Raw genomic sequence first — 24,513 nt, 5'->3', positions numbered from 1 at the left:
TCAGAGAGTAATTTAAAATTCAGGTCCTACGTACCTTTGGCCTGCTAATCTTCACTAAGATTAAATCGCATAATCTTTATGACTTAAGTGATCAGACAAGAAATATTAAGGACTTACTAAGGGCCATGCAGCATAAGCCAATACAGAGTCACTGTTTTATAAACTTCATTTCAGGGATCAATACAAAGATATATAATATAGTTAGCTAGGAGTGGATAGTCATGTTTTAAAAGAATTCCACAATGGTAGTTCTAAACTCTGTTTTCCCAAACTAGACATTTTTTTGGTTGCTACCTAGCTTTAAACCTTAAGGCTCTGAAGAGAAATATCCAAGAAAAGTAAAAAATGTGAATTTTAACATCTCTGTTACTTAATCTAGAATTTCTCTTCAAAGATTAGCAAAAACAAATGAATCATATGTATGATTAATAATTAATATTAAGTATACCAAATTAGACTATAAAATTTAGTGGCAAACAGGTTAGAAATTCATCTTGAGGATACAAATAGCTGTGTTTCTCTTAATGTAATTCTTTTTGAGAGAATGAGAGTGAGAGTAAGCAATAAAAATAATGATAATAAACTGCTTCAAAAATAAAAATGAACCAAAATGTTCTACTTTTATTTTTGTTTTTTCATAAAATGAAAGTCAGATATAGATATTAAATAGTGGTAGTGGTATTATAATATCACAAAGCTCTTTATTCCATTTCTTTTTTGAAAACTGGCTTAATTTAAGAAATAAACTCCTTAGTAAAAGGACATAAAAATTGTGAAAAGAAATGGAATATGAAGTCAAAAAAACTTGGATTAATATCTCTTATTCATATCTTCAAAGTAAGTCATTTACATTCTGATCTTACATGCTCTGATTTTTAAAATATTCAAAATGTCACCACATCTTGACATAAAACCTACTTCATTCTAGAAGGGGCTTTGAAGTGCAGTATCAACATCAGCCTCACATATATTTATGACTTTAGCATTATAAACACTTTAGCCATAAAACTCTATAAATTGTATATGTTCTCTTATTTTATCAAGATATCTAACAGATTCTGTCTAATATGTTTATGACTATATAACTTGTCAAATAAGCACAGAATATAGAGAATGTGTTCAACAAGCAAAGGAATAATTTTTGTTTTCATTTTATTATTTAGTATTTTTGAACAACTAAATGCCAGATACTGTTGTAGGCAGAAATTACAGCTGTGAACCATTAAAAAAGAATCCCTTGGCTTCAGGGCAAAGAATCTAGTGGAGGGAGAAAGAGATAATAAACAAGACAAAGAAATAAAATACGCACTGTGTTGGATGTTTATAAGCGCTGTGGAGTGAAAGCAGAGAAGGCCTGGGAGTATTAAGGAGGGGCTGTTATAACTTTATAAATAGGTGATCAAGCATGGCCTCACTGAGAAGGTGATATCTGAGTAAGGCCCTGAATGAGCTGAGCGAACATGCCACATAGTTTTATGGGGAGCAACTTTCCCAGGCCTAGGGAAGAGCCAGTTCAAAGTCTCTAAGGCAGGTGAATATCTGACATCTTGAACAGCAATAAGATCAGGATGGCAGGAGTAGAGTTAGTGAGCTAGAAAACAGCAAAAGATGATATCAGACAGGTAAAGAGGAGGGGCAGATGTTAGACCTCTGAACCAAAGACCTGCGCTTTTACACTGAGATGGAAAGCATTTCAGAGATTTGAGCAGATGTGGAACAAAATCTGACTTACCTTTTGTCAGAATCAAGATCTCTCTTGCTGTTCTTTTCCCAATAGACTGATAAGGTGCAAGGATATGAGCAAGCAGACCAGTTAGGAAAATCCTGGTCTCCATCTTTTAAGATGCAGTTGTAGGGGATAAATTGGAAGTTCGAGATTTGCAGATACTAACTACTGTATATAAAATAGATAAACAATAAGTTTATACTGTATAGCACAGGGAACTATCTTCAATATCTTGTAGAAACTTATAATGAAAAAGCATATGAAAACCAATATATATATGTATATATATGACTGGACTACTATGCTGTATACTAGGATTTGACACAACATTGTAAATTCACTATACTTCAATTTAAAAAAAAATAAAAGAATAAGGTGGAATGGAAAGTGAAAAAAAAAGATGCAGTTATAGAGGTGATTATGGTAGTTCAATTCTACATATACTTTGAAGACAGAACAAGAGGCTTAACTGCTATATTGAATACAGAATATAAGAGAAATAAGACACTGAGGTTTTGGCCTAAGCCAATCTAAGATTGACATTGCTTTTAATTGAGATGCAGAAGACTAAGTGAAGATCATGGACTCAGTTTTGGATACGTTAAATTTCTACATTTGATAGTATCAGTCTAAAAGTCAGAGGAAATGTCTGGATTAGAAATGTAAATTCCAGTGTCATCAACATTTAGATGGTATTTAAAGGCCAGGAGATGGAAGAGATCCTCAGTGATATCAGTAGAGATTAAAAGAGAAAAGGTACAGGAATTGAGCCCAGAACTAATCAAGTATTAATGAGCCAGGAGGATGAGGAGTAACTAACAAGAAAGACTGAGGAGTGACCAATGAGGTGGGAGGAAAACGAGGCAAGTGAGCTGTCCTAGAGCCTAATGCAGAATGTGTTTCAAGGAAGCAGGGGAGATCCTGTCCACTGATAAACAAAATGGAAACAGAATTGATTACTGGATTTAGCAATACGGAGGTAATATTAATGCTTGCAAGAGCAGTCTAGATGAAATTGATGTAGTGAATGCCTGAGTGGTGTGGCTTCAAGAGAAATGATGGGAGAGAAATTAGAACAAGTGTAGGAAAAAAAATTTAACTCTTGCTGCAAAGGGAAAGATAGACAAATGGGTGATAGCTTGGTAGGACAGGGTTGTTAATAGATTTTTTAAGTGGGAGAAATACAAGAATATTTAATGGTATTGGTTATAATCCATTAGAGATGGAAATATTGGTAACATAAGAAAAAGAGGGAAAAAAGTTTTGTCCTGGAATAGCAAGAGGGGATGAGATCTGGAACACCAGAGAGGGAACTGGGCTATTCTAGGAATATGGACAATTCATCACAGTAGAGGATAAAAGACAATGAAATAGCTAGAAATAATGGTCAGTTTCAAAGAATTTATAAATAAATGTAATATTTATGGAATTGTAGGCATTGCCTTCTTATTACCACAACATATGCCTAAAAACCATATTTGGCCAAGTTCTTAAGATTATATACATATATATATGATGCATATATAATATATGAGATAAGATATATAACATATATTGTATCATATCATATATAAGATAAATAATATATGTGAAGCAACACTCTACTGTAAGCACAGAACCTAACACAGAGTAGGCCCTAAAATATTTCTTGAATAAATAATAATTGTTTATTAAATAGCTCTGACTAAATTAATAAAGGTAAGGTGTATGCCCTTTATAATCATTTGAAATTGGCAAAAGTGTATAACATGTTAAGGGTATAGAATTCACTCTTTTATAAGTAAGTTAACAGAAGTATAAGAAGTTCAGTGGTTTTCTATTGTCACAGGGTTTGGCAAAGTTGAAACTGATATCCAGGTACTATAATTTCTAGTTAAATATTTTTCCATGGAACCTATACTCTCTTCCTTATTAAATGGACTTAATGGACTATAAAGTACACTCCATACATAAAAAGGCAAATTCATGGTATCATAAATATGAGGATTTGGGATCCTTAAATAATTGTGTTCAGTATAATTATACTAAGTCTAATAATCATTTCACATTTTCATTAATAATAATTTTGTTTGCTTATTAGAACTTGGGAGTAGTCATGAGAAATTCTTTCAGTGGCCCATGTCTCCTAAAAAAGGTTTCCAGAGAAGCTTAATAGTTCTTTAAATCTAGATTAACATAATGAGATAAAGGATATGGATCAGAGTAAAACAAAAGTAAGCCATAAATGGAATCCTGGTTGAACAGATTACTTAACTTCTCTGTGCCTCAGTTTTATCTTCTGTAAAGTGGGAATAATAGTGATAAATTCACTGGAATGTTTTGAGTGTTAACTGAGATAATATATCCAACCAGTTTAATGAATGAGCTGGATTCAGAAATTAGCATTATTACATCTCCTCTGATTCCCTCAGGTGAAGAAATTAACCCAAATGAAATCAGACAGGTATCTTAGCTTTTCTGCTCATGCTTAGGAAATAAACTATGTGTCCTTTTGTTTTGAAATTAAAAAGTCTAACGATTTCATGGTTCTAGTTCAATATGGGACTGCGTAATATACCAGCTGTGAGTTCCTATCCAACCTAAAGCTTTCCCCTCCTTGCACACAGTTCAGGCTTGTTTCAGGCTTTGTGGTAAGTCTGCACTGGAGGAATAGGGCATGGTAGCCTCTCTTAACTCTGACATCCCCCACCCAAAGCAACAGTTTCTGACCCTTGTAGAATGAGGACCTATGAAGCGGAAATTTGAGAGAAAGATCACAGTGGTATGTGGGTGACCCAGTTGTCATCCATGGTCACAGCTTTCTAAATGGCAAATACACAATCAAGGATCCTCCTGCTAGAGTGTGTTTGTGGCTTTCTCCAAGAACCACTCTGTAGGTTTCTCCCCACTTTTACTTGATTTGCTCTCAGTCTCTTCTCTGGAATCCATCTCCCAATTTGTCACTCATCGTTCACCATTTGGAAACCTGGGCTTCTAACAGTCTACTTACTCTGTGGATTTACACAAAGATAACCCTAAGTAAGCTCCCCTTTTAAGGGTCCCATGTTCTCTTCAAAAGATCACCAACTTTTGTCTTGATATTGGAGGAGCTGCAGCTTACCTGACATGCAGCTCTGGCCTACCACAGAGGCAGGGGCATCTCCAGCCAAAACTGTGGCTTTTAGACTTTATCCTCTATATCCTTTAACTTCTGGAGGAAACACATCAAGCTCTCTGAATGTTTTCCCTGAAACCCTTCTCACTTGGTTAAGTTTAACAGGAATCACCCCATGCCTTATATACAGAGTGGTAGATTATGCATAGCAGACCAACAGCTTTCCAAAACAATTCTCTCTTCTAGCTTTACCAACCTTTGTAGAGTCTTAAAATGGAGTTTGAACTAATGCTGGACTTACTAGTTTGATTATATCTTAGCACCTCCTGCAAATAAAGTCTTGTACCTCACTTATTTAGCCTCCCTTCAAACAGAAAGACAGACTCCCATTTTAATATCTGGATGCTTACAGGAAACATTGCCTGGAATAGGGGAGTGAACTATTACTATCATTCATCTTGTATTTATCATTTAACATTTAAAAAGTAGCTAGATGAGGAATTGCCTACAGGAAAAATAAATAGGAGAAAACAGTAAAAAAATGACTTAAGAATGAAGACAGTGTGGTGTCATAAAAGTTAAGAGAGTAAAATGTTTTGTTTTGGTTTTTGTTGTGGGAGGTGTTTTTTGAGAAGGGAATAAATCACAGTATCAAATTTTGCAGTGAATTTTAATCAAACAAACCTACCGCATTCATCAGTTCGTTACTGGTGACATAATTTGTAGCAGAGAATTAGAGGGAAAGCCAGACTCAGTTGCATAAAAAGTGAAGCAAAAACAAAGAAATTGAGACAGTGAGAACAGACAAGTTAGGAAATAAAGGAAAAGAAAACATAAATTATTAGCTAAGTGGAGACACAGGTCAAGGAACTTTTTTATTGGTATTAGACTTGTCATCATTGTGCTTTTAAAGAATAGACTTGAACATGTAACGAGAGAGAAAAGTTGAAGATATTGGAGACAGAAAAAAATAAGCAAAGGTGGAGATGAGAAGGAGGGGATCAAGGACTTAGAGGGAAGCATCATTAGTCTAAAACAAGAAGGGCAATGCTTAAGATTGAAGAACATAGGTAAATAAATATGACTATGACTATAAGTGTATGGGGTGAAAATATGAGAATTGAAGAGCAACATACCTTGTAGCCTAGAAAGGGAATGGTTATGAAGAGTTAAGTACATGGGGATTTCAAGATGAGATAATTAATAACGTATCTTGGCACAGAGATGCCACAGGGTATGAAGAATGAAAGAGAATCACTAATTTTGCAAAATATGTATCCATTGGTGGCATACAGGAGTATATTTTTAGAAGAATGGTAATGATAGAAGCCTGATCATAAGGGTTAAAAAAAGAAAGAGGTACAAATAAACAGAAATAAAGGAATATAAGTAGTGGGAAATGAAGGCTGCAGATGAATACCATTTCATTTAGTCAGGGGAAAAATAACTGGAAGAAATAAAAACAGATTAAGAAAAGAATAACTATAGTAAGAGGTAGCAAAAGATTCAGCATCTTTCTCTCACAGATACACGGGCGAAAACAAGGGTGGTGGCATTAGGTTTCATTGAAAAGGAAGGTAATCAATCCAGATGTTTTCTTCTCAGCACAACAGGAAGGGTGTTGTTTGACTGAATCAAGGGACATGTAAGATTGGCCGTATAGGAAGTGGAGAATTTGGGAAAACCATTTAAGAGAGTGCAGTTAAGATTTTAAAAAAAAGTAAATCAAAGGATTCCAAAATTTAATAAAGATTGCAGAGAGTAAGGATTTTTAGTGCTTTCAATAGTGCAGTTAAAGTTGACTGAGGATAATGATGATAATATCTATGGTAATAATAACAGCACCAATAGCTGCACTTAAAATTTATTGAGCATGTACTATCTGTGAGTCACTGAATTGATCATTTGACATGTTCCAGCTTACTTATTTCTCATAATAATTGTATGAGGCAGGTTCTGTCATTATTTGAAATAACTTCTTTGACCAAGGTTATTGAGCTAGTAAGTAGCAAGCCAAAAAGATACCTAATTAGAGTGTCTCCAGAATAAAAGGGACTTCTGTCACTCTCTGTAAGTTTCACTTAAATATTTTGCATTTTAAATATGAAAATATAAATGTATTCCTCTTCTCCACAGGTAGCCTCTTTTAACTTAATTCCTCATCAGTGTGTATACTGACACATCCCAAGTTTTGAAAAATACCACCTGACTTTTTTTTAATGTTCAGGGTTTCTGAAGCACATACACACTCTTCCTTTCAACTACTCCTAGGGTAGATATTATTCTCTCCTTCCAATTAAGGAAACAGCTTCAAAGAAGTCAAGTTACTTACCAATGATTATTCAGTTAATAAGTGGAAGAATTCCAATTCAAATTCAGATCTTCCAACTCTAGTCCAAAGTCTTGCCCATTTAGTTCATTATCTAGCTATGTCCATACTTTCTCCTTAACATTCTTTACATTTACATGTCTTTCTTAGTTTCAAGGTTCACAATCCTATTTCAAATTCCCACACCTCACCAGAACTCTTACCTTACCACAGTAAGCTCTACTACATAATAATGACCCAAATGACATTTTTAGCACCTATTTGTGATATGTCAGTTGCACTAACGTTATTACCTATGCTTCATCCTTCCCTGTAATTTTGCCATGAAATACTGAGCCCAGCCAAGATCAACCAATCCAGGTCAGCAGAATTACATAAACCAATCTTTTTGCATGACACTGAGGTTTTGTGTTCTTTGTTACATAGCATTATTTTAGCAACAGATAGCTGAAACATAAGTATTATATAATCCATCCTAAATTAAAATGGCAGAATAATATTCCTTTGTTATTAGCTTATCATGTTACTAGTTCACTCAAATTTATACTGATTATCCTGTATGTAAACGTCTATCCTTAGCTTTTACCACACATATGAGCAGGCTACATTCTTCCACTGTCATTATACAAAACTTCATTCCTACCCTACAGCCCTTCAAGAAAAACAGATGTTAGTTACGCTCCTTATTTAATTCCTATTTAGTCTTCTTTTTAAACCAGAGACACTGCTAGCTCATCTGTCTCCTTTATGAGAATTAGGAACCCCAAGCCTAGCCTGGAAAGCAGAGCATAGGCTGAATTCCAGCCCTTCACATGTCCATGGCAGGGTCATGTCTGCACAACTATATGCCTGAAATGGAATACCCTCTAGACCTTTCTAACCTTTTCTTAAAAAATCTCTCTTTCATGTCACTTTCCACATGAAACTTTCTGAAGTTAATCTCATGTCATATTATGGTGCAAATACTTTCAGTACTTTTATAATCTTCTGGTACTATATTAATTTGGATCCATTTATATATTTTTTCACAGCAATTCTATTTCCTAAGTTCTCTGGGAACCAAAATATGTTGCATCTTTTTCTATCTCCTATACAAACATACATAACCATTTAAATACACGGAAGACCCTCAACGATTGCTAAATAAGGTGCTGAAAAGAAATTTTGAACTTTTAAATCTAATAGCCTTTTGCAATGGAACTTTCACTCCTTTCATCTCTCCTTTAAATATTTTTAATAAGTATATTAATAATTGGTAAATTTTTGCTCTGTTTTCCAAAATGTTAAAGACTATTTTATCAGTATTCCTAGCAAATTGTTCAAAAATATATAGAAATTAGTTTATCTTTCGGCATCCTGGATAAAAGAAATGCAAGCATTTCCATATTTAATGCTTTATAAATCAGTTAGTTTTTACTTATATTATTTTTTAATCATCACATACTACCCTGTGAGGTATTAGTATTAACCACTTTTGTAGCATGGAAATCTGAAGACCTGACTCAAGCTGATAATGTATGTTAGAAACACAGTACAAACTACATCTTCCTTATATCAAGCTTTTTGCTCTTTCTACATCAAGATGTATACACATTTAATTTAGTTTTACTTTAAAAGCCCTCACTATGAATCTGGTACTCTCCTGATCCAGAGGGTTATAGATGATAAAGATACGCTCCTCTTCTCAAGGAGTTAATTGTCAAGGGTAGAAAACAGGCACGTAAACAGATAATAGAATGAGAAAATAATAAGGGTAAGAAACACAGAGGACCTATCTTGGAGGTTCAGAAAAGGCCTTCTAGAATAGATAAAGTCTTGGTGAGAACTGGAAATGAACAAGACAGAGACACTGAGGAAGAACATATGAGCAGAGAGGAAAATACATGAAGGAAAAAGAATGGAATATCATGAAGTTTGTCAGGACACTGCAAACAGTGTGTCATTATTCAAGCATATAACATGACACATTTACAAAAGTGGAAATGGTAGGACAGAGAACAGAAAAGACAGTGAGAGCCCAGTGCCAAAGAACAGAAAAGAGTAGAGAGACTTGAGATTTATTTAAAAGGTAAAAACAGTATGGTCCAATGATGAGTGAGTTCAGAAATGAGGAAGGAAGCCTCAGCTGTGAGGACTCCCAGGTGTCTCAGGGAGGAGTTAGAGCAGATTTAGGCAGGGAGTGGGAGGCAGATGAGGACTGAGTTTAGGCATGTTGAACCTGAGATTCTGTGAAATATTAAAATGGATCTGTGTATTAGAAAGGTAGAAAACTGAGTGTGTAACTGAGAAACACCAGGCCTAGAGATGTGGAATGATGTGGAATTATTAATACTCTTTTAAGCATAGTTACACTCAATCACATAATGGAAAAATAAAAAATATGACTACAAAATATATGGTTAGGATTGTTAAATTCACTGCTGCATTTGTGCATAAAAACTGATAGGAGAGAAAGTGACTAAAGCAAAGCACTAAATCATCAACAACTAAAAAATACTTGCGTAGTAGGCAACTGAAAACATGCTATGTCATAAAGTTTGACTCTAGTCTGAATTCTACCCCATGTTTGCAAAAACAAATTTCATTTTATGTTATTGTAGTTTTCAATTTTACATGCTTTACTTCTGCCTCAAGACTTAAGTTATGGGAGTCATTTTCTACTTCCAGGTAAATGTCAAATTCAGTGCTACCAAGCAGTGCAGGTACAGTGCTCACGAAGTATTTAAAAAGTTTCAAAGATACCAATGAAAGAAGAATATTCCTCTCTTACTTGCAGAAAACTTATAGCCCTAAAGTTACAGATTAGGTTATTAAATACTTGCTTAAAAAAAAGTGTCAAGACCATCACTAGGTCTTTAAGAACCTATGGATTCCTAGGGGTATTAAATATTTCTAATAATAAAATACAAATAAATATTGAAAAATGTTAAAGTATTTATGAAAGAGCTATGTTATGAAACTATATCTCTAAATACATAGGCTCATAATCCATAATCTATAATTCCAAAACTTAAACACTCTGAAAACTGACATTTCATTTGTGAGTATGTTGCAAACTTGATTGGTGGCAAAACCAGACCTGTATTAACATGAGACCACTTATATAGTCTTTATGTTTTCCATGCAGTAGGAATATTCATAGAATTCTCTTCAGAAATATGAACATATATAATTATAGGGTGCTGCACAGAATCTGGCTGGAGGAGTGTTCTATAATAACAGATTACACACATACAGAAAATCGAGAAAATTCTGAACTCTAAAACACAAAGTGTTTGGAAGATGCTGTGCACCAGTGTAATTAAAATTTTAAAATTTATATGTATTATAATCTATATTTTCAATGTAACTGAATGCAAGAATTAAAATGTTTCATTTCTGTACCTTTAAGAAGAAATTTACCTACACAATATAATTATGTATGAAAACATCTCCAGTTTTCTCCTTTTCCCCCCAATATCTTATTCTAGTATTTTATTTTTACAACATACTTATAAATTACTCACCCATTTTCTTACGAATAGAAAAAAACTCAAATTATTCTTAGAATCACTTTGATAGTGTTAGGATCCCAAATTGACAGCATCAAACTTGAATAAAATATAAAAAGATATCTGTAGGCAGGATACATGTAAAGTCCTACACTTAGGAAAAGAGAGTCAACTTCCAAGAAGAGTGTGGAGAATATGGGGAACACACAATCATTATGTAATTCAATTATAAACTTCAGATGACTGCTGTTAATACATAATAAAAGTGTGTTGAACTTGCCCCCAACAAAATTATGATCCTGGGTTTCTTAATGAAACACTCTGTCTAAAAAGAGAAATGATTGCCCTATTCTGTGCCTGTCACAGAAGGTAATGAGTAGTGGGATTGGTTCCACTTTAACAACAGCATTGACCAACTCAGATAATCTTGGAGGGGAGTAAGCATGACGGTATTCATTCTATGAATATTCTTATGAAAAACAAAGACTGAAATGTCTCACTTAAAAAATATAATCTTGGTGACGATATGATAGTCTTCTTCTGAAATGAATCAAAACATTCTTTGTGATTAAACAAATCAGTGTACCAATAGGCTAGAGTTTTACTATTGCATTATTGCATCTCAACGCAAGACAAACAGTGAAAATGAAAAGAACTGGGAGAGGAGTAATCTATACAGAGTTACGGAATTACCTAACAGGGATGTGACAGAGCATTCTAGGTAATCCTTTCAGAATATCTGAGAGTCACAAATATCTCAACATCACACTCACACTGCAAGTCAATAGTATAGCTGGGTTTAGAATTTTATCCACTTTGAGTATGTATTTTCAATACTTATAAAAAGATATTTCCTAGAAGATGTAACTTCATGGAGAGAGGTCAACTGTTCAACTTTTGCTCTACTGTCTTTCAAGTAGAGGGCCAATCAAACTTGTATTTAAAAGAAAAATATAGTTTATTGGGAAGTGATTATTCAAAATCTCACTCATATTCTATTCTTTTGCTCATACCCAAAATAAATATAGTTATGCTATTCTTAAATAAGAGAATTGATTTTCATTATTAACTCTGTGTATAAATTAGCTAAAAATCCTTAAAATGTTCTATTTTTGTATAAAATAAAATACTTGACAAAAATATATTAAAAAGATCAGTTATTTTGTATAATAATATTACTACATGCAACATTACTATTACTATTTAAGTTTATGAGAATAAAACTAAACTTTTGCCTTTTCTCCTATTTCCAAAATATTTAAACAAAAGAAACTGAATTTTTTTTTTCAGAAGAAAGGGTAATACATCAATAAGTTCAAGAATTTTAAGAAGGTGTTAGGCATTTTTAAAGAAAGACAAATAAAAAATATTGGCCAGCAGACTTTCAAAAGTACAATCATTTCCAAAGACAGACCACATAACTGAAAATTTAAAACACGTATTTCCAAATGTCATGATAGTATTTAAAAAGTAAGAAAGAAAAAACTACTTAGTCCCACATTCTGATGATTAAAAGCTGAACAACAGGTGGTTTTCTACCTCCAGCAAAAAACAGTTTTCAAGAGAAAGACCAGATAGGAACTCACACTTCACACCACCCACCACCAAAATACCACAGTTTTGTTTGAGGCAAGGTTTCATGTGAACTAGTTATCTATTCTTAAATTTTTCTTACCAAAATTTGCATATTCTGTATGCTAAGGGGAAAAGCAGTTGCAAGAATTGGAATTAAACAAAGCTTATTTAGGTCTTATCTCATTTTCAATTGCAATAGGAAGGACAGATGCTCCCAGGAGGCATACCTGTGGCAGGGCTGAATTGAGCTGTCTCTGGAGCGAATCTCTGTCATAGATGACATCCTGCAGTCTTTGCTGGGCAAGTGAGAGGCTTTCTTGGGTCTCTCGAAGGGTGTCTAGAAGACGATCCCTTTCATCTAGCATATTCACCATCAGTTGCTCAAAATGGGAGTCTGAGTCCGAGCCACTGCTTTGGGACCCCCTTTGGCTCATTGGGGTGTCCTCATTAATCGTGGGCATCACTTCACACATCATTGCTTAAAGAAAGTAAAGGGGAGGGAAGTCTTAGTAAAGAAAAGGTTTCCAATATTGCCACCTGACCCCCAACTCACCAGACTCTTTGTAGTTCATCAGCCTAATTGTCTCTCCTCTACCCACTGCCCCAACTCCAACCATGCTAAAAAATTTGACCTCAATGAAATATGGTTCACTGACTTCCTCCAAATAGCATGCTTTCTCTTTTTATGACAACATACAGATCTCCTGCCTACAAAATATATCTTGATTTCATCTAGTTCTCAAACTCTTTTTTTCATGATTTATCCAATCTAATTCAATTTATAGTAACATGTTACTACCTTTATTACACCTTTCTTCCCCTGCAACTATACAAATACCTTATAATTAATACCTCCATCTTACCCTTATTTGTTATTATATTGAACAGCAAGCAGTGTTTGGCATTTAACAGGTAGGAAGTAAATGATGTTTGTATTACTTAAATAATTGAATGAATTAATGTTCATTCTTTCATTTAGAAAATCCACAAATAATTGCTCATTTTATAAAATAGTCAGCTTTTACTTTTTAATTTTATCAACAAATTATTTAATACTAACTTAAAGCTACTAGACTTTACAACTTCCATTTTATTATTTTCATATGCTTTCTTCCTGAATTCTTACAGTAGTCTATGCAGAGAGGTAAGTGATCCTGACTGACTTAGACGTAAGCATTATGAAATAGACTCAGATACATAAATTTGTTTAGGCTATTATCCTACTAATTACACTTAATATTCCTTTGTTTCCTGGGTGCTGTATTGTCTGGTTTCCATCCAAACAATATAAACTAACACTCTTTCAAATATTCCATAAAACAGATGCCATAAATTACATTAGCTAATGTAGTAACTTCACATCCTAGCTGCTAATCAGAAGCAACCAGTCATAAAATAAATGAACTGTTCAGAATATTTTTAAATTGTTTATTTATTTAAAATAGACAACACAGACATAAAGGTGTAACAGTGACTTATTGTGTGGCATTTTGAAAATCAGAAATTATCTCATTTTCTCTCTTCAATCTTATGTTAAAAAAAAATCAAACCCATCTCAATTTCAGTTGTTGTACTGAGTCCAGCAGCTATTAATTAGAGGGCTTGCTTTTGCAGAAGTCTGTTGTGGAGAAAGGCTGGTTTGGCAGGGTTGTTGATCCTGAAGAATTCTTTGGTTTTATAATGCAAGGTCAATTCATTTTTCTTTCTGCATATTTCTGTCCTTGGGGAAAATATTTCTCATGATATTTTCAAATAAAATGCCAAGACTTAACAGCTCAATAGTTAATTACTTTTTTCTGATTCTTCATATAAATTGGGTTATTGAGGAGAAAAATTCAATTATCTGTAAATTATTTGGTCAGAGCCAACTGAAAACTAGGAGAAACTTTTGAAAAGGCAAAGAAAGGTATGTTGTGACTGGTAGTCTATACAAAAATAATAATAATAATAATAATAATAATGTGGAGGTAAATTATAGGACAATTCAAGATAATGCTTTGAATTATCAAAGCATCATTCAAAACACTGGGCTACCCAAAGGCAAGAACTTGACTTGTTCAATTTCTTATTCCCCCTAAAGTAAAGCACAGAGCAGATATATATCATGCATTTAAACACACACACTCACATTCATACATTTGCTATTAATGTTAACCATTTAATGAATGAAAATACACTTTTTGTATCTTTTTCATTTTGAATTTCATTCAAATGATATATCGCAAAAAAAGGGGAAAAAAAGAGACTATTTTCTAACTGCTACAAATTTTCTTTGCATTAATTAAAAAAGAACTAGAAACAAAAAAACATGTTCCAACACATTTGAATATTTAAAGCAATTAGTTCACATGCCATGCATGAAATCCACACACTGAACAGCTGTGTCATTCTGAGAAATCATGATCAGGAGCCAATGTGTTTCTTCTTGACATTTAAAGTTAAAACATAAATACTGAGGGAGGAAATGGTACCACTGTGACAGTCTGTGCCAAAACACTTATAAGGTTTAAACTTAAGATCACTTAAACATTCTTAAAACTATATTTTAAATCATATCCTCCCTGAAAGAAAGCTATCAGCCCATCTCTACTCTGAATTACTTACAACAACTTTAAATTCCAAGGAAAAATATAACTGCACTGATTACCTAAGCTACAGTTTTCTTCTGAATATACTACCCTAATTCTAACAAACGTTTGTCATCACTGTGGGACATTAGACATTTCCAAACTTTAGGCTCTTAGATCAGTATAAAAAATGGTTTTTGATTTAGTTAGTTGAAAGATGCTGTGATGAGAAGCAGCTAAGGGATTTAGAAGGTCTATTAAATCTACACCAGAAGAACTTGATTCAATTCTACTCCTAAGGCATGTGAACCAGGGCAAGTCACTTCACATCTATAAACTTCAATTTTCTCTTCTGTAAAGAGGAATAATAATCCAGGCATTTTTTTTAAAAAGCCTATTGTAAGCTTCCAATAGGATACCTGACTGAGAACACAAAGTAAAATTATAAACAGCTATTACAAATTCAAGTATGTATCATAAAATTATCAACATTCATCTTTGCAGAAAGTCTGTTTTACCTTTATGATTCATACTGCTTCCATGCCTAAACGTTTAATTCCAGCGGGTACTACAAACTTCTAAAATTCAATTGAAAAAAATCAAACTATGCAAAAGTTACTTAGGAAATAAGATGAATATATGCTTCATTTTCCTCACAGTCAACTCAAATGTTAAATCTAAAATCTTTTCGTCAAAATTAAAAGGAAAGAAATCTGTCTGTGAAAAATAAGGCCACTTTAAAGAGCTAACTTAGTTTCTTGCTAAAGACTGAGATTCCGTCTAATATAAATTACAAAATAGTTGTATATTTCTTAAAATATAGTATAACTTTTTTCTTAAATGCACATTTTGGGTATTAAAAGCAATTAAAAATCTGTATTCAATGTAAGAGTTAAACACCCTCTTATAGAGTGGATGACATCTGAAGCAACTTGCATAGTCCAGAAGGCTGTAGTCATTCAATCTCAAGTCTAGTTCATTCTCGTATACTACTCTTAACTTTAGAATCATTTTCAATATTAAAAACTGCATAGATCACATGATTCTTGAAAAACTAGAAAAGGCATACATTAACAATTTGCTTTGATAATTTCCTTTTCCTCATCCTCTCCCCAAAGCTAATTGATTTGAGTTATACTCTTCTAGATGTTAATGCCCTGTTTATTAAATTACTGAAGGTTCAAGGCCTAGTTAAAGCAATTGTTTATTGTGAAAAGAAAAAAAAATAATAAACCTAGTTGGTTTAATTATCTCAGTGCTTAAATTGAGCTTCGAGAATTTTATACCAGGAAAACCAACTCCTTTATTCTTAACACATAACCTTGACTGTCTTCTAAATCTCTCAGATTTCAAAATAAAAGTTTTGAATGTCCCCTGAAGTCATTACCCAAGGGCTTTCAAGATCCAATATGTTTCTTAGCAATATGTGCTGTTCAAATAGTACCTATCCACATATGACAGTGTAATAAAAGGCTTTTTTTCTGTCAATGAATCACTTTATTCAAACAAATCATTAGGATTTGGATCCTGCTAGAGACAAAGATGCAGTTATTCTCTGTAGTTAGTTTCTTCTGCAAAGATTTAGTGTTAAGAATCGACCTATCTCCACCTCAGTTAACCCACAAGGAGTAATTCGGTGAAAGAAATTCTAGCCATTGTCTGATTACATTACATGAATATTCCTCCTCCTATTTAACTCTTTGAGGTCCCCTGTCCTCAGGAAGTATTATTATCACCTCTAATGGAAGCATTTTGCACTTTCTTTACCCCAGTGCATTTACAGATGGCCGAAGAGCCAGCTCACCCCACAGGGCTGGACAGTTCTCTCTCAGCCACACCCCCCCCACCACCACCCTGAAGAAGTTGACTTCATAATTTCCACACCAAAATTCTTCATCCTGCCCAGTAGGAGAGAACCAAGTGGGGAGAAGGTAGAGAAATAGAAGGGAGAGGATGAGGGTGGAAAGCAAAAGGTACAAACAGTAATTGACAGGGAATTTGCATATCATCTTCCCTGGGGGCGGGGTGGGGCCAGGAGAAGGGGGAGGGGGTAGGAAAAAATAAATCGGATGGGAAACCGTGTAACTCAAATACAGTTTCTGTACCTAATGTCTGTAATTTCGGATTCTGCTTCTTCAATTGATCAATGACAACCGCAGTCTCCGGCTTGACGAGAGGGGAGGCTCACACCCGGCACTCCTGGACCATTTCCCTAGCAACGGGAGTAGAAAGGCAGCTTAGACACTCGCTTGCCCGGGCGTCCTCCCGGAACGTGCCCCGGCTGGGTGGCGTGGCAGAAACTCGGCATCTTCCCGCGGCCCCGTTAGCAGCCAAAAGGAGAAGCGTCCATCGGAAAAATGGCATATTACAAATTTTGCTTTGGGAAGCAGAGCTCGGTTCAGACCATTGTCAAAGGGAGGACAGGGGGAGGCGGCTCTTAAAGCAGCAGCGGCCCGATTGCCGGAGCAGCCGCAGCTCCCCGCGTGCAGCTGGAGACCTGGGGCGGGGAGCTGGGAAGTGGGGACTGGATTTGACTTGTAGAAACTTAACCAAGCGGCGCTGCTCCCCCTCCGCGTCCTGGCCGCCAGAGGCTGTACCCCCGAATGTGAGCTTTAGGAAAAGGCTTGAGGAGTATCTGGAAGGGGATTTCTCCACCAGTCCTCCACCCGGAGCTCCTCCAGAGTTTATGGCTACCGCTTGGAGTTGCAAAGCGAAAGAGAAGCGAGTCCCCAGGGATGGGAGAAGCAGGACAGCTCCCCTCCTGGCCCCCTGCCCAGTTACAAGCTGGGGTGTCTCGATTAACTTAAAAGAGGTGCTTCTTCCCCAGAAAGGCAAGCAGTCACCCCTCCCCACCCCCCTCCACCCAGTTTCTGCTCCCAGCCTCTTTGTAAGCCTCTTTGCTGGCATCAGTTGGCCGGGAGAACCAACCTGCGGGGCGCCGGTGTGGATGCTATAGCATCTTCTCTCCTCACTTGCCTCGTGCTGTTGCTACTGCTGCTCCTCCTCCTCCGTCCCTACCCCCTCCTCCTCCTTGGCAGCCGCCACCTCCTCTTCCTCTGAAAGGAGGGCTTCCCCTGGAAGCTGCTGCAGTGGTTTCCACCGGCCCTTAAATAAATTCTGAAGTAATCACGTCTTTGCTCTCCTCCTCACGCACACGCGCTCACGGATACTCACGACTCCCCCAAAGCCGCTCCCGGGCTGTTGAGACTCGCGCTGGTCCCAGTGCCCCCGGCGAAAGCAGGGCTGGGATTGGGCAGGTGTGGGAAGAAGGTACGCTCTTCCTTGCCTGGGCTTCCCACAAACAATGGTCTCTACAGGAAGGCGTGTGTTGACCCGCACTGCTGGGGACCGGAACGGGCTTGGGCATCTTCAGGCTCTCTGGCCTTCCGTGCTTGTCGTTTCTTTAAGCGGCTTCCTTCTCCCAGGACCAGGGCACGGTAGTCATGGTTGTAGAGACCAGAGCCAATCTAGGGTGTGGCAGCATCTGTCACTTCTCATTACCTCTCCAGCTCTTCTCTAGTCTTTGCTTTGGCAATGAGGATTGTGTGTTAAGTACGCTCTGCCTGAGTAAATTTTAGCCTTGAGCAAAGTCTGGTGCCTTAATCTTTTCCAGTTCCCCCATACCTATGCATTCCTTTACTATTCTCCTTTCTTTCTGCCTCTGCTGTCCATTCATATAAACCCATCAGAGATAGGGAAGGAAGCAGAAGACAAAACCAGTACTTACTCTAAGCAAAAAGAGAAGGTTTCAGGGAGGGAAATTAAGGTATCCTAGTTATAGTGAAAAGGAAGAGGGCATGCAGGAGGGATTTAGAAGAAGGGTTCAACATTGGGTATAATTTGGAAGTTTGTACAAATACCCTTATGATTTAGTGCAACAAATCCAAAAATTATGTTTCACTTCTGTTGTAAAGCAGAGTCCAAAGCTAACTATAGAAATAATATTCAAATTCCAGCTCACTTACATTAACTACAGTTGAGGAAACAGACTGTTTCATTTTGGGGAGTAACATTTAATTCAGTTAACGACCTCAGTAAAATATGAGGTCAGTCTCATGCATTTACCACCCTTCTCTTCTAGACTGTTATACACATTCTGCATCACAACATAATCCTATGAAAATTAAGTATAAGAGTATTATGAAGATTCATTAGATGTTAGCTGGAGCACTGTTTCTCAAATATAGCGTACATATAGATCACCTGCGGATCTTGTTAAAATGCAGATTCTGATTCACTAAGACTGGGTTGGACCCTGAGATTCTGCACTGTAACAAACTACGCCCAGTGAAGCACACTTTGAGTAGCAAGGATCTAGACCCCCCAGTCAACCTACCATTTGATGTTGGCTTAATCTCTTAACGACAGGAAAACTTATTGAGCCATAAGGCATCCCAGTCTGTTTTCAGATAGATCTAATTTAATAATAGGTTTATCCTACTAATCATATGTGAGTACTCATAACTTTCACTCTCTGGAATTCCCTAGAAGACATTAAATGTTCTTTATACCTCAGAAACCTTCATGTCTTTAAAAGACAGTTAATATTGTCTCTTTGTACAAGAATTCCTTATTAAACTAATAAGGAATTTCCTTGGTAATCAACATTTGCCAAGTAATGTTGCTAGTATTTCCAAGAAAAGTCTTGATTTACCTTACTCCTATTCATACAACGAATGAAAGTATTAATTCTAAATATAATGCCCACATGCAATTGATAGTAGACAGATTTAAAGACTACCTGATAGTTGATATTACAGAAAGAAACAATTTGATAATGGATGGCAGAAAGCAGTCATGGAGCAAGGAATATTTTAGTAAGAAGATATAATCTTCGTGGTCATTCTCATCTTAGATTACTATGTGCTCTCACATTCTGATGCTTAACACCACTGCAGAGTGTAAACAACATTTCCCATCAAAATTAAGGCATTTTAAGAAGGAATATTGCAGAAAGTATTAGTTCAACCTATTTACATGAAGAAAAGTCACCCCCCTACAGGGGTTCGTCTAGTATAGTGGGTCTCACGTTTAGCATGCAAGAGAATCTCTAAAGGGTTTGTTACAACACAGATTTCAGGGCCCCATCCCCAGAGTTTCAGATTCAGTAGAGTTTTGGATTTTGTGGAATGGACAAAGAATTTTCTTTCTAGTAAGTTCCCAGGTAATAGAATACTCTGAGGTCTGGAATCTCACTTTGAGGACACTAATTAAATAAAACTGAAGAAATTTGAGCATAAAATAAGTACAGAACAAGAAAAACAGCTGATATTTTTCAGTCTAAACAAAAACCTCTTAAACAATACAAAATCAATTATTATGATGAGATTATCTTCTGTTCTTAATGGTTTTTGAAAGCCAAGGATCAATGATTAAGATAAAATATGCTTATTTACTAGATATTCAACTAAGTTTAGGCAGAGGTAGTGGAAGCCACCTCTTTCATTAGTTTTAGTGCCTAACATCAATGAAAAAAAAATAATCCACAGAGACACACAATATTAATAGCTACACTTACTAATTCTTCTGCACGTTTTATTTCAAATATGGTCTTTTTATCTATATACTCTTTTAAGAGGAGCATGACATACAACTATGGCTTTTTACTATGATGGCCTATCTCTTTAGGTATTCTGAATATCACATAGTATGTTAGTAATATAATGATAGTAATAGTAATAAAAAGTGCTTGTTCTATTTAAACCAAGGATGGTTTTGTATGTCAAGATAAAGTGTACTAAGACCAGGCACCAAAGAAAATGGGTAATTGAGTGTGGGCTATGACAATAACAAAGATTTAGTAAGTGGCAATAATTTGTCCTTTAAATGCAAATATAATTTTGATACAAAAGGAAGCAAATATTTACAATTGTAACAGACATTTTAATCTCAGTATCACCTCATTTCAGCTATCTAGTTATCCATTTATGAAAATATTTTGCCTATATTCACAAGTTTACAGTAACATTATTAAAACAATTAAATTACATTTTCTGCACTTATGTTTACTATTGAATTTAAAATTTAGAGTGGATTTGAATAGATGATAGAAATAACTTCCATCATACACTTTACCTACCTATAGTTTTGTGGGAATGTGTGTTTTATTTCATTTCCATTCAACAATAAAGCTGTACGATATTATTACACTGTATTGTTTAGGACAGGCAACAAAACAATCCCAAATAAATAATGGGTCCCAGACCCATCTGAAGTTTATTTTTAATTTTTTCGGTATTCCAAGGTGAGTATTGGTCAGTGGGCCACTTTCTTCCCCACAGTAATTTAGGTTCCCTTCTTGTCTGGTATCTATCATTTCTTTGGGTTTTTCACCCAGATGGTGGGAGAGGAAGCATATCTAACTACTTCTAAAATCCTTGGTGCAGAAGTGACACACACTTTTCTCATATGCCACTAGTGAGAATAACTCACATGACAACATCTAATTACAAGAGAGGCTAGAAAAATATTCTAGCCTCAAGGCTGGAAGAAGAATGAAGAGGCTTTTTGATAAAAGCTTAGCCATTTTCACATACAGTTTGTGAAAGTGATGATGAAAATAAAAGATATGTAGATAATATGTTATGTTTAAAATTTCTGTTACGGGTATATTAAAAATATACATGCAATTAATTGGAATCAATGGTCATAAAATTAATACCCAATTCTATCACAAATAGTAAGCATTATTATAGGGGATTCATGTAACCTGTTATGTTTATGCTACACACTATTCCTCTTACCTGTCTAAAAACATGAACTGCAGAATATGACAGTCATATAAGCACATGGGCACTGACTCTTGTGCTTCCACACATTTGTGTAAGTATCAATTTTCACGAGGCATATTTTGTGAAGTCTACATTAATCAACCTTTACCTATACATTTATATGTGATTACTGTAATATGAATCAGGTTGACAAATAGTCACTGAGTTTTCACCTTATAACTAAGGAATCTTAGTGTTCTAGAAGAGTGAAAAGTGTTAGTTGTTTTGGGTTATAGCAGAAAAAATGAGACAAAAAGAGAAGTGAAAGAAAACAGAGAAATTTTTCTTTGCTTTCTAAATAAAAATGCATTAATTGCATAAATGTTATAAATAACTATATACATTTGCTTAAGCAAGTTATCAGGAATGTCTTCCTTTAAACCTCTGTTTCTCTATAAAATAGAATCCTGTAATAAGATATTTATTAAAACACCTTCAGGATTACTTGCAGTTAAAACCTTAGCATCATTAGTGAGAATATTTTAGACTGATTTTTAACTTCACTTTAAAGTTATTAAAGTCATAAATAAAAATTGTTAAGAGTATTTTCAAATTTACTACTGAAACTTTTTGAGATCAACTGAATACATTTGTAAAGCAGATTCTGCCTCAGTGAGAGCATTTTATGTATTTTTTAAAATTATTATCAATTAAGTGTAGCACATTCAATTTGAAATGAATTGGCCTTGAAACTGGCAAAATTAGATATCAATCTATGCCTTAGTCTGATAACTACAATTAAATTTACAATTAAATTCCTAAATACCCTACTGTGTACCTTTTAATGCAATTTATTTAGCTCCTACTATATCTCACTATGAAACTTAATGTAGCCAGAACCAAATTTCTTTCTTTTCTTTTTTATTCCTTACTCCTCTCAGTGTTCCTTTTCTCTGGAGATGTGATACATCCATCCTCCCAATAACTAAGGGTCATAATTTTGGAATCGCCATTTATTTAATTCTGAATTTTGATCCTGAGTCTAATACAATACTAAGATTTGTTGAGTTTTAACTATAAAACATTTCTCAGTTTTTCTCCCTTTTTACCATTGTGACTCAATATCTCATGCCACATTATTATAGAAGTCATTTAACTGATCTTTAATAATCTTGAAAGAGTTCAGCAAGTTTAGGAGGAAGTCAGGATATAAAGAGCGCCTTGGGACAAAAAAACAGGCAACAAGATGTACCATTGAGGTGTAGTGATAAATTATGCACAAATATTCTAATAGGGAGATCATCTGAGAATCATCATGTCCACACATAATAGGTCAGAATCAAGCAGTCAAGTAGGGATAAGTAGAATGCCTGGCCACGTGTGGGCTTTACTCAGAGACACAGAAACAGAATTTCAGCCCATGAGAGGTTGAAAGAGCAAGGGAGAATTTCTACCCTAAGTAAGGAGATATAGTACTAAAAGCATCATCTAAGTAGACTGTCAGGTTTCAAATCCTATCATATGCCAGGTGACCTTAGGCAAATTATTGAAACTCTATATTTCCCATTTCATTATGTATAAAATTGGGATAAAATAGTATCTACATCGTAGGCTAAAGGAGATCATTTATACACAGAGCTAAATAAATTCCAGCTATTATTAGCATTAGTAATTCCAGACCTGAGAAATCAGGCAAAACCTAGTATTTGCAGCTGAGATAAAAATTAGAGGTCACACACTGTAGAACAAATTTGTATAAGCAGATAAAAGTCAGGGATGGTCTTGATAGATAAACATACCTTGCTCTACTCTCTCAATCCTGAGGTTTCATCTCAAAAATACATAACTAAATTATATAGAATTTATGTTAAAGCCACCAACATTCCATTTAGTTTATTAGTGAATTTAAAAAGTGCTTTCAAATATTGTTATCATTGCCTTTTTATCAGAATAAGAGCATTTGGTTTGGTTAGATTTTTAAGGTAAATATAAAAATCCTTTTTATGTTCATTTTGGGGGTAAATGCACTGGAATTACCCTTTGAGGGGTTTCAAGTTGTTCCTAAATCACATGGTATGAAGCTAAGACAACCTATAAGGCTGCACTAAAAATAATTTCCTCAGATAATACTGATTCTCTTATAAGGCTGTATGATAGCCAATAGCCAAGATATGGAAATAAACTAAGTGTCCACAAATGGATGAATGCATAAAGATGATGTGGTGTAGATATATACACAATGGAAAACTCCTCAGCCATAAAAAAAGAATGCAGTCTTGTGACAACATTATTGGAGCTTGAACATATTATGCTAAATGAAATAAGTCCAAGGGAAAAAGAGAAAACAATATGATTTCACTCATATATGGACTATAAAACATAAAATAAACAAAGCAAAACAAAAGCAAACACATAGCTTCAGAGAACACATTAGTGTCCACCAGAGGGGAAGCGGGTTGGAGAAGAGGTTAGGGTGAAAGGAATACAGGGGGTCAACTGTATGGTTACAGATGGAAACTAAACATTTGCTGGTAATAAATAAATAAAATAAATAATCCAATAAATATTATGCCTGACACAGTAGATCCAATAACAAGTGTGACATACTCTTTTTGGGCAATTACTGTACTAATTGTTAAATTCAGATAAGCAACTTATCAAAAGCAAGCAATAGCTACTGAAACTATTCTGAGGTATTTTTACTTTAAAAAGGTAAAAAGCTGTATGTGCTTAAGTAGAAATCTAATAATGTGTAAAGTGGCTGACAAACTGAACTTACTCAAGGAAGGAAAAGAAATGACATTTTTAGATTTTAAACTGAAATATTCAAAGACAGATTGTTCATTTGAGTAACTTTTTGTAACTGCTTTACTCTAGGTCAAACTCAGTTTTATTTGTTTATTCCTCCTACTTCACCACGATATCTTTTATTCAATGGTCTCTGGCTAATTTCTGGTATCATTAAGGATAGCAGTTAAGAGAAAATATTTTCATCTCCAAGTGTTGAGATTTTGTATTTCT

General features: G+C 35.0%; 1 protein-coding gene and 1 long non-coding RNA gene across 3 annotated transcripts in view; one reads left to right on the top strand and one right to left on the bottom strand.

Moving 5' to 3' along the window:
* Positions 1-17,200, bottom strand: part of PPFIA2 (PTPRF interacting protein alpha 2) — a 389,252-nt gene extending 372,052 nt beyond the window's left edge. For both annotated transcript variants that reach the window (XM_006189282.3, XM_032493818.1), the window contains exons 1-2: positions 16,888-17,200; positions 12,443-12,693 (exon numbers count right to left, since the gene is read on the bottom strand). In XM_006189282.3, the coding sequence (XP_006189344.1) occupies positions 12,443-12,691 (249 nt within the window). In that variant the 5' untranslated portion in view covers positions 12,692-12,693; positions 16,888-17,200. The remainder of the gene's footprint in view (positions 1-12,442; positions 12,694-16,887) is intronic.
* LOC116667789 overlaps positions 1-24,513 on the top strand; it is a 325,717-nt gene that overhangs the window by 34,312 nt on the left and 266,892 nt on the right. The window lies entirely within an intron of this gene.

This window comes from Camelus ferus, chromosome 12 (genome assembly GCF_009834535.1).
Source record: "Camelus ferus isolate YT-003-E chromosome 12, BCGSAC_Cfer_1.0, whole genome shotgun sequence".
Taxonomy (NCBI): Eukaryota; Metazoa; Chordata; class Mammalia; order Artiodactyla; family Camelidae; genus Camelus; species Camelus ferus.
This window is presented reverse-complemented; position numbering and strand designations above follow the sequence as displayed.